Source organism: Sinocyclocheilus rhinocerous, unplaced genomic scaffold (assembly GCF_001515625.1).
Source record: "Sinocyclocheilus rhinocerous isolate Xijiao unplaced genomic scaffold, SAMN03320098_v1.1 scaffold1243, whole genome shotgun sequence".
NCBI lineage: Eukaryota > Metazoa > Chordata > Actinopteri > Cypriniformes > Cyprinidae > Sinocyclocheilus > Sinocyclocheilus rhinocerous.
The window spans coordinates 2,128,411-2,140,680 of NW_015626033.1; the positions used below are offsets into that span (position 1 = coordinate 2,128,411).

General features: G+C 38.0%; 1 protein-coding gene across 2 annotated transcripts in view; it reads right to left on the reverse strand.

Annotated features, from left to right (window-relative positions):
- The window catches only part of LOC107707543 (netrin receptor UNC5B-a-like), a 90,142-nt gene extending 78,237 nt beyond the window's left edge, over positions 1–11,905 (reverse strand). For both annotated transcript variants that reach the window (XM_016511617.1, XM_016511610.1), the window contains exon 1: positions 11,239–11,905. In XM_016511617.1, the coding sequence (XP_016367103.1) occupies positions 11,239–11,326 (88 nt within the window). In that variant the 5' untranslated portion in view covers positions 11,327–11,905. The remainder of the gene's footprint in view (positions 1–11,238) is intronic.
- Positions 11,906–12,270: the final 365 nt, after the last annotated feature.

Genomic DNA, 12,270 nt, shown 5'->3' on the forward strand with positions numbered 1-12,270 from the left:
CAAGTTCACGTAAACTCTTCTCTCCGCTGCGTCTGTCTGTCATCCTCCATTCAGCATTCAAACTGTGTGTCGCGTTCGGTTACTACAGTCAAGACGATGAAACTCTCTTCAAGAGCGCACAATAACTGAGATTTAAAACTGTTAAAAGAAAAGGCTCAATAAAATATTGCACAGATATAATACACTACGCAGCAATATCTCTTCCCTTTTTTTATGCGGAGCGCTGCGAGTCCGTGTTGCTTCAAGCGCATCATTCTGCGCACGGAATGCTCATAAGCGCTTCGTGCAGCTCTGTATTGGAGCCATACCCTTTCGTATTATACTTTTGCGCAATGAAAGATTATCAATAGTCTTTTTTGTTCTGTTCTATCTATCATATGTTGCTTATATATATATATATATATATATATTTAGGCTACTTGTTTTCATGAATGTATTTTACAACAATACAACGAGCAATGTGTAACATTTTACCAGGTTTAGTCCTACACTTAATAACTTGTATTTGTTTCCCACTAAATAATGTTGTTTCACTAAATGTTTAGTTTAATGTTTTTATAAAATTATTGTGCACCCATGATTTTTCTAGAATAACTTTTGCTGCTGAATTATCCACTAACCTAGTTTATAATAGTATTTTCTGAAAAAATGGTATCGTTGCATCCCTAATTGAGACCGACTGTTTTTTGCTGCTATAGAAAGAATGAGAATCTTATGAAGTGTAACTGATTTCGGCTCTCTCATTCTGTAGTAAAAGACAAACTTATTGGGTCATCTTCAGTGCAAGAAACAAAATTAATTCTCAAAACAGCCAATGTCATTTTTTAATTTATTGTTATTGGCTGCTAGCTAATGGATATTTAATTGTTAATGCTCATTTCCCCTGTTTTTACATTTGCCATCATCTAACTCTTACTTAAAGTTCATCTTTAAAAACACTAATAATTTAATAACACAGTTAAATGTAATCATCAGAAAATGTCATAATAAAAATCTAATTTTTCATACTGTATGTTATAGGGGTGACCCCAAATAGTCGAAGATTCGATAGGAGGAGCCTGATTCGACTACCAATCTCAAAGTCGAATATTCGCGGGGTGTTATGATCATGCCATTTGCCTAAAAGGGGGTGCTCAATGTCTGATTTCACATAGAACTACCGGTTTTCTCCCAATAAGTTAATATACAGCCTATTAAGATAATGCTGCAAATAAAAATCTGAAAAGAAAGAAGCTTTAAATAAATACTTTAACGTGCGTGAATAAATCCAACCACCCCTATAGATTTAAGTTTCACTTTCCATAATCCGTGACCGACAGAGAAGCATCTTGGCGGCAGGGATTTAAATCTTTAACAAGACTCAAACTGAAACAGGTAGAGTGAAAGACTGGATTTTTTCGATCAGGTAGGGTACAAGTGATTTCAAAACATTTCAGCCGGTTTATATATCGTGTATATATTATTTAGTATATATTATTTATCTTGTATAAGATGCATTTGGTTGAGTTGCGCTGCAGTAAAGCGCTTCACTGTAGTACTACGGTGATTATCTCTTCAGCGCGAGCAGGACAAAAAATAATACGGAATATTAATAACTATGACTGGGACTCTCATATACATAAAATTATAATGAGAAAACCATTATAATAAAACGCTGTGAATTTTTAGAGTATAGTTGCCGTGTTTCTGCATGTTGTTGTGTGAAAAAAGCATCCACAAAAGGAGTTCATTCAGAGACGCGCAGACACGTTCATGTCGTAAGTCGTAATATAAACATTATGTTGTATAAATAACAAAGCATATTCTATATGAGATAAATGATGAGTTAAATCCCATTGATTAAAAACCTGCTATCAAATGTATCATTCTACTGGTCATCTTCAGCGCGCAGCTCAAAACAGAAATGAAGAACATTAATAACTACTGTCATATACATAACGTTATAATGAGAGCACTCATTTAATATAAACGTTTCGCTGACGTTTAATGTTAACTATCTTTTAATCAAAACATAAAACATCATTTTTGTATCTGCAAGGCGTCCATTACACATTTTCCCCGTGTGTTAACTAGGGCTGCCACAAACGACTATTTTTATTTCGATTAAACTATCGACTAATTTATCAATTAATCGGTTAATCTAAACGATTAATTTCCCACAAAAAATCAACAATTTTAAAGAACATTTTATTAAACTTGCAACTTTGCCATTCCTAATAAACCCAAACTCACAACAACATGCACAGATGGAGTTGGAGCCGCTCCACACATGTAAATGATAACAGTTCCTGTGGAACAGCATTTACTGTGAACGGAGCCGCTGTGAGACGCACGTACATAACCTACACGCCTATAACTGCATCACATATAATTATTTAATTAAATCGTAGCGTTTGTGGAATCACAGTTATGCTTAATTATGATTTTTAAACGGGTTTAATATATCATGAGGCCTTGGAAAACGGTCTAATAATGTGTTTTATGAATTCTCGTCCGTGAAATGCGGCACTTCCGGTATTTTGCCAGTTAGGCGACGCAGGCAAAATGAAGTCGAGGATTTAAAAAAATCGAATAGTCGAATAGAATCGACGAATCGCGCCAGCCCTAGTGTTAACGTCAGTAATTATGACTGTCGAATGTCTGACTTGACTCTTGGTAATGTATTTTGCGCCCCGCCCTCAAACATATGATTAGACTATTAGTCGACTATCGGCAAGATTCGAAAATTCCGATTCGACTATGAAAATCCTTAGTTGGGGACACCCCTAATATGTTATAATGTTGTAATTGTAGCATCTTTATTTATTTGGCCATTAATTTTATCAAGATATTAATATTAGCCATTTATCAGGTTTCTGTCATAACTTGAAAATAATTATCTGTTTATTGGTAGAATTATCAGATTATTTTAAACAGAATTTTATTTTCTGTGCATCATTACTTATTAGAGATCTTTTATGTTTCATGATTGAATTCTTTAATAATTTTAAATTAAAATTTTAAAATAAAAAATAAAAAATTCAGTTTTAAATGCTGCAATAATGTAGTAAACTATCAAATACTGACATTCATTTTAAAGGGTTAGTTCACCCAAAAATGAAAATTAGCACATGAATTACTCACCCTCAAGGCATCCTAGGTGTATATGACTTTTTTCTTTCAGACGAATCCAGTCGGAGTTATATTAAAAATTGTCTTTGATCTTCCAAGCTGTTTAATGATAGTCAGCGAGGTGTTGCAGTTCATCAGTCCAAAAGAAGTGAAATAAAGTGCATCAATCCATAATAAAACATGCCTCACACGCTGCGGGGGGTGAACAAAGGCCTCCTGTAGCGAATCGATGCGTTTTTGTAAGAAAAATAACCATATTTAAAACGTAATAATCAATTTAATCTAGCTTGCACTCACTGTTGTACACGGAAGCAGCTCCGGGCGGATGACATAGGACGTCGGTGTTGCGCATGCATGCTCAGAAGTGAAGAACGCGGACACGCAGGGGAGAGATCAAAACAAAACAACGGTACTAACACTTCGACATTGAAAACCAGCCGGTGAGCAAGCATGTGTGTGTTCTCTGGTAAGACAAGCCACATCCCTCCCAAGAGGCCCCCTGTAGCATGCAAACCACGGCAGAACCCTAATAAAACCCCCCAAGAGATCCTCAGTTCCCCATATTCCTCTACCCCTGAGAAGAGAGTGGGAGTCTTAATAGGCGTTAAACTAAGAGATAGCATTCTCCACACCGGCTTTCGAAAAGGGAACGCCACAAACCCCATCACAATAAAAGAGACAGAAAGAATGGGAGCACATAAGGGAGTGGTTTGGAGATGAATGAACTACTTAAAAGAACAAGAGAAAGGTGTTTGACAACAAAAACAATCAAATATTGGAAAGAGATGCTATATTTTCGCCTCTGTATGAGTTACAGAAACAAAACCATACCGTCACACTTGGGCATAAACCACAGATTGGCTGTGGTCTAATCTTCAGGCATGAACTGGGTTGAACTTCCTTTGAAGGCTAAGAAGATGAGGGAAATCTCCATGGCCTCAGAAAGTCTCTCTTTCAAGGCAGAAAGCACAAAGGCAGGTGGATCGCAGGAGACCTATTCATGTGGCTCTGGCACCACCGCTTGCAGACCCCTGCCGAAAGGAATCTGACATGCTACCCAAACCCCCACCAGCACCATCAGGGGGTCTGAGCTGAAGGCTCTTCACTCCTGATTTTTATAACTCTTTTAACTTTCACATATTACTTTAAAGATCCTGATGCAAGCCGTCGGTTTGCCAGTCTGACTCAGAAAAGACTCCATCTATCAATCAAAACGAGGAGTATCGTTCCTCTAGCCAGCACAACTCAAAGCGAACCCTAAGAGTGAGCGACTGACGCTCCTAGATGTCTGTCATGCAGTTGGGTTTGGAATGGATGCTACTGTATGCAGCAATTGCTGGACCTTGCCAGACACAGCAGCCTGGGGAAAGGCTGTCCGCCAAAAACACTATTGGCTTGGCATGAGCCTCGGCTGCAGGTCTGGCTCATTGTGAAATATTCAGGCGTTTAACTAGAAGGGAAGTGTGAAGCTTGGAGTCGATAGGCTGGCGTTAACAAGAAGAAAAGATAAAAGACTTGGTCATATGTACAGTAAATCCCTACGAATTTCAACTCAAACATGTCGGCTCATTGCTCGTGAGGACTGAATAAGAAGTGTGACTATGAATGGAAAGCCGAGACAGGAAACACAAACATACACCGTCAGTCACTCTCTCACTGCCTAAAGGAGTTGCGAGTACGCTGACCCCTCCTCCCCATCGCCCTTCACCCCACAAACACGCCACACACGGTGGCAGAAAAGAGCCCCATTCAGTTCTCTATTCAACCTGGCACAAAGCCACCCCACCGAGTCATTCTTCTATGGACCCTGTCACTCTCCGCCCCTCCGACCCACCACCACCACCCAGCTGCTGTAAACCCGGGTGGGGTGAAGAGTCTGTCTCTCTTGTATTCTCATTCAACTATCCACTCCTCGCTTTGACTTCATTAAAGCCTTTTTCTTTGCTTTCCCATCATCCACCCATCACTTTACACACAATGTTCCCCTCAACACTCTCTGAACAGATTCTCTGTTCTTCTTGTTCATGTATCCTTGAAGTCAGTCTTTCTGCTACTACTGCAAGTCCAACAAGTACTTTGCAAGATCAGCTGTTTGTTACTGCAAAATAAACCCAGACAGGATGATCAGACTCTGATGTGAAGCTGAAGATGTTTATTTTGCGATAATGGCATCTTACAGCCCTTATGAAAATTAACCATGGTTTCACTACAAATAAAACAAAAAATACCATGATGGCTATTGTAGTTAAACCATGGTAACCACATATGTGACACTTACCATAGTATGTGTAGTAAAACTGTGGCAATCAATCGGCCAAAAAAAAAGATACACTTTTACTGTAATAAAACCATGGTTATTTTTCGTAAGGAAGTACAAAGCTTAATTGCAAGACTACTTACCAAATAAATAAATAAACAAATACACCCATATTAAATATTGATTTGAGCTGAAATTAAATATTAACTTAAATGAGAATAAAGCATCTAGTACATTATAAAGTTAAAAAAAAACAAAAAAAACAATCAGCCTAGCAGCAAGATGAACACTATAAGAAAATTCAACTGCATATTATTATTAATCTGCAATTTGGACTAGTTAGCCAAAACAAATTCCTTCTTAATTTTAAATTCTCTCTTATTCAGCTATGTGTTTTTTTATAAACAGTATTTTCTACTTCTTTCTATTTTCTTCTGAGCTTAGCATCTAGCAGAGAATTTATGCCCACCATATATATGCTAAAAGTTTGCCAAAGTCATTTTTACTATAGTCAGCTATTCTGGCATTAAAAGACAACGACAGCAGAGTGTAATGGCAGACATGAAAGTAGGATGCTATGTTGCATGAACAACAGTGAAATGAATAATTTAATCCTCATTATACATAAATACAAAACCGCTGAATATAGCAATGGACCAATCAGACGCAAGTATTACAGAGAGCCGGGTAATAAATCTTTTTAACCTAGTGTCCTTTTCCTTCCGCTCCTACACACTCTCTTTCCTGTTTGTTCCAGATTTATGATAGTGTACATGCACAGTATTGTCAAAGCATTAAAAATGTCCACCATTAATATAGAGAGCTCTAGGCATCGATAAGAACCTTAATAAAAACATCTCCACTCAACGATCTGCTCATCACTTGCTCCTCTCTGTCGCTGTCCCTCACTCTCCCTCCTTCTCTCGCCCTGTCGCTGTCTTCTTCTCTCAGACTGTGCCAGGGACTTAATGATGCTTGAATGCCAATGCTTCTGACTCCTGACTTTCCACTCTCACTCTCTTTTTTTAATAAAGTCTATTTAAAAGGCAATCCCTGTGCTCCATCTATCTACATCTCTCGAAGATATATTTCTCAGGCTTTTTCTTTATCTCTGCTTTTTACTCTTAAAGTCGGCATGAAACGGAAGTTGCGATTGTCTTTTCTTCTCTACTGTGACGTATATACGAGTGAAACGGCATCTGAAATGAGAGGGCGGGACTTGATTTCGTCCTTCGGGAATTGATTGGATCGTTGGAAGCTGGGGCGTTGCTAACAAAATGGAGGCAGATCTGAATGCCAGTTTGCAGTTAGTGGTGGGGGATTTCTCTCCAGTGGATTCACAGCTGACACCCAAGTATGAATAAATGTTTTATTTATTAAGGAAGACGACGACGATCAACGGCACAAAACATGCCTAATGACTAGACTGCCTGAATGACTGAGCGCGTCCTCCATCAGGTTAAGTCATATTCATGTAAAAAATTAGTTTGCGATGTCCACGTTTTTGATTTAAGATTACGAGGGCACATGAATTTAAAAAAAAATAATGAAGTGCACGGATAAATTATTTATAATAAACACTACAGTATTCCATTAAAAAATAAGAATTTTCAATTTTGATTTCATGGTGACTTTAAGTATGAATACAGCTGCACTCCATGCTTCACACACACATATCCACATAAAAAAAATGAACAACAACTATTTTCATGTTAAGGTAGATAAACAACAAAATACACTCACTCTATCTATTTCCCTAGGAGTAAATAATCAAAATACATTTGGAAAAAAATAAAGATTACACTATCTGTGTTTTTAAAGATTAACTACAAGAATGGCAAAGTTTATCAAAATGTAAAAAATAGGAAGGTATGAAAATACACAATTATATATGAGGCAATATACACTATTATATAATATAATATAATATAATATAATATAATATAATATAAATATATTAGGGATGTAAAGATTCACAACTCACGATTCGATTCGATTCACGATTTTGATTTCACGATTCGATTCACATTTGTTTTAACAAAATGAGATTTAAGACAAATTATAAATTAAATGTGTCCTTTTATTATTGCTTGGACAAAATGCTCCACGTTTCTTTGCGAAATTTAAATATAACACTATATATATATACACACACATACACATACACATAAGTTTGAGGTCAGTAAGATTTTTTCGAGAAAAGTCTCTTATGCACACCAAGGCTGCATTTATTTATTAAAAAAACATAATATTGTGAAATATTATTACCATGTAAAATAACAGTTTTCTATTTTTCAAATATATAAACAAATGCAAAAAGTTATTTATTCCTATGATGGCAATGCTGAATCTTCAGCAGCCATTACTCCAGTTTTCAGTGTTACATGATTCTTCAGAAATCATTCTAATATCATATTTGGTGCTCAAGAAACATTTCTTATGATTAGCCATGTTCAAAACAGTTGTGCGGCTTAATATGTTTTGTAACATTATAAATGCCTTTACTGTCACTTCTGATAAATGTAATGCACCCTTGCTGAATAAAAGTTAGTGTATATCAAATACCGACTGATATAAATGTTTTAAAAAAATAATAATAATAATCTGACAATTCAGCATGTAATTCAGTCAGGCGATAATGAAGTGCTACTAACAACCCTCAACAAGTTTCTGTACCGCCACTCTCACACCTGCCTGCACAGACGACACATGTCCAACACCACTTCAGAAATCCATTGCATCATAAACAGATCACACACACAACCATAAACTGCTTTAAAATATTAAAGAGGTCCACTTTACACTGATGAATAATACAGTATGGGGGTGAGTGGAAAACCAGCGATCTCCTCCAGTGCCCTCTCCTCACCCCTCTCACTGCCTCCCACAGCGGCCATAAAGCTAATGCACACCACAAGACTGGTGGTGCAGATCTCTGCCAGACCTCTCACCGATCCATGCATTCCTTCCTTCGCATTTCCCTTCCTCTAGACCTAATTACAAGCCTTACTGGTTCTCTTCCTACCTAAGTTTTCTTCTCTTTGCCTTTTTCATAACTGAATTTCACAACGTGAATCTATCTTACCATTCACAGCAAGCAAACTCAACCACAGTTGACCTATTCTCAGAGATAACCAATTATACCCCCACGCCCTGGACTACCGGCGGAGAATTCCGGCAGTCTTGACTGGGAGGATCCGACATGTTATGCTCTCTGAACATGATGGGCAAGCAAGAGGACACCTCCCTACACCATCTTGACCTTAGGCACTTCAGCTTGACCTACACCCGCCCACTTTTCCACCAGCAGCGCTGGTCACTAGGCCTGAACTTAATCCTCTTGAAACTGTCCAAACAATACGAATCAAAAGTTTAGGTCTTATTCAGAGCAGTCTCGGGTGTGTTATCTTCTCCAACTCCCAAAACACGCACCCGTGCGCGAAAATCCAGACAGTGTGACTCCATTGCGTATACAACAGCACAAGTCTGCCGCCTCGATCCAGCTCAAGCGTGTATACAGGGACGTTCTGCCAAACAAACACACATGCATACAGACACACAAACAGGGAGGAGAAAAGCTGATGGGGCAAAGGAGCCAGAAGTGGGTTCCTGGCAGTCTGGGTAATTAATGTGTATGTCAACACTGAGAGAGCTGTACCATACAGGAAATCTGAGCTCAGCACATCCACAATACAGACAGACAGGAGGGGGAGAGGAAGAATACAGGAATGGACAGAATGAGAGAGAAGATAAACGTTATCCATCTTGACTCTGATGTTTTATGGATGATATGAAATATGCACTGGCATCTCCATCTCAACGAGAGACAGGCTTCTGAAGGAAGTACTTCTGTCTGTAAAATCTAGACGGTTCATGTATGCAGAAGGAGTTTCTCACATACTGAATAGGTGAGCTCGGGGCAAGTTGTCACTTTTTTTACACTACAGTGAATAATTCTTTGAGTGGGTTTATCTAGTTATTTCTTGACTACAAAAAAGCAACTGAATATTTTCACTGTTATTGCCCAGAGGAAAAAATTAGTTTGCTAAACACAAATCCAATAACATGGCATGTTGTCTCACTACAGTATGATGGGGTAAGTTGTCACAACAATCTATTACAGGCTGTTCAGCAAATTTTTTACAGGAAATCAATTATAAAACAAATTCATGAAACAGCAAAAATCTAGAAAAACGATGAATACTGTGAATATAGGTTTTATTAATTTATAACATTTAAACAACTTGTTCCTATACATATCCTCAAAACACAGTTCTCACCTTTTCAGTTAAAACAATTTTTAGACAACTTCCCTGTGTGACAACTAGCCCCGATCTTGTCTTTATCAAAAACCTGAGGTCGAAATAAGCATGTTTTCTACATTGTCTCTGATCAAGGGCAAGGACACTTAAACTTCAGTTCACATCCGTCTCCAAATCTGAAGTTAAATCAACCTGTCCTTTTTCTTTCCGATTTCTCTTTCCCGTTGGAAAACCAATCAGCTAAACCCTTTGAATGTGCAATTCTGTGTCAATCTGATTACATATGTGGCCAGAGCGCAGAGAGGGAGAGAGATTTCTTTGACGCTTCATTGCTTCCCGTCACTTCTAAGGTCAGACAGAAGGTAGGCTAGCCTTCATACAGAAACAATAACACATCACAACATGATCTACTCATGAATATTTCTCCTTTGTATGGTAAATAATATCCAGAACTTGTCAAATATGTCAGTGAATGGTTTGGTTATTTTTATTAGGTACTTTTCAGAGGAATTGCTATATGATCATTGCTGCCAATTCAACATTGTTTTTTACAAATTCTTCTGTAAAAAGTACTTAAACAGTTTGAACTTGCAGACCACATTACCGATTACAAATGAAAACAAAATTAAGCTACTTTCAGCAAAATTCATTACTACACAAAATTAAGCTTTAAAAACATCTTCAGAGGAACTTCCACCACCACTTAATCAAGAGCATGTGCTGAACATAACCCTAAACTACATCAATCGGAAAAGTAAAATAACAGAGAGGAAGACATTTCAAAGCAACACACTTTAATTCAGAACTCACTATCTCTGCTGTCCCTCAGATGTTGTTTCCTTTTTTACGAGGTTTATTTTTTCTGTCTTTCAGGAGCCAGGAAGGCATTGAGCTAAACCTTAATTACTCCAAGAACACCAGGGGTTCTGCTTTTTATCCGCTGCTTGGAAGCTCAGCATGGCAAGCAGAAAGAGAGGAGATCAACAGAATATTCCTCTCTGAAGGCAGAGAGAGAGAGAGAGAGAGGGGGGGATGAGTGCACATGCAGCAGTCACATCCCTTCATCTGGTTCTTAGTTATCTATCTCACTGCATAGATAGATAGATAGATAGATAGATAGATAGGGTTTTATACAGTGTTTAATATTTGAAATTAACAGTGCCACCTGTTATATTTCAGTGATAATGCATGGAGACATTTAGTAAAGTGGATCAACAAAAACATTATTCAATAGATTTTCCCCCATAATCCCTCTATTAATGCTTCTGTCTCTTGTAAAAGGTTGCAGGAGCTTCTATGCAATTTAAAAAAAAGTAGGCCAGAAAAAGTAGCTTGCTTTCTTTATAAACGGCCAGTGAGTCACATGCTGATGAATATAAAAAAATCAAAAGGCATCACTTGATAGTCGACAAATGTTGAGAAACACAAATCCTGCTCGACGACCTCATTATCACTAAACTTATCTGTTTTGGGTGTGTATACGTGAGTGTGCGTGATAAAATCCACTCCTGCTCTCCCCTATGTTTCAGACCGAAAGTATAAGGAAGTGTTTTATTCTTAATACGTACACTATTCATATTAATATGTTCTTATTAAAATGGCTCGTACCTGCGTGGATCACAAAGGTTGCGCAGAGTAGAACTAAACCGAGCAGGGAAGCGGGAGATTGGTCGCGGTGTATCCACGCTGAGAGCATCTTCACTCGGTCACGCTACTGCCAAACGCCCCCCAGGTGCTCTCGCTCCAGTCGGCTGAACTCTCGCTGAATCCTCTGAGAAGGATACTTCAAATATAGTGTGAAACGTGGAGGCGGGTTCCTCCTTAAACTTCACAAACGTACAAAAGAATGCACCGTGGTTTATAATAAAACCCAAAATCACGAAACGACAAATTTTGAATTAAAGTTACAGAAAATGTTCAGTCAGGCACATTGCAGTCTCCCTCCGTAGTGAGACACAAAATACCCAACAACCTGCGTAAAGTTAATCTCATTCACAACTCCACTGAAGCAGCGAACGCGTTTTCTCTGGTACTGTTTGAAAACAACTGAATTTTCCGCGAACGGATCGAAAACAAAAGTACTTGACAGCTTTATTCCTGTTGGGACGAGTAGAAAAAGTTGTCCGCAGGTCTCCGCTGTTATCTGTGGAGCGCCATAGTCCTGACGCTGCCGCTGTTCTGTGTCTGGAGTACTGAATGTAAACACACGGACACGGGTATGAAGCGCGAGCCTCCAGACTCTCATCTCCCATCAACCAATCATCAACCTTCACAGACCCACACTGAGCGCTGGCTAGCAGAGACGCGAATAGAGATGTGAATGGAAACACGGGAAACACGGAAATCACGGAGACGGATTCGGGGGTTCACGGGGAGGAACAATATCCATTTTATATATTTTTTAATTATAGCTAAATTAAAATGATTTTGTAATTTTACAAGGAATTGTATTATTATTATTGTTGTTGTTGTTGTTTTTGTTGTTGTATTATATATTTTAACAATATAATTAAAACATAATTGTTTAGTTATTCAAGTAACCGTTTTTCTAATAAAGGTGAGCTGCGTTCTTTGACCTTTACCATGTAATTAATCAAGATCTTCTGTTATTATGATTAATTAAGGGTGATTTGGATGAAG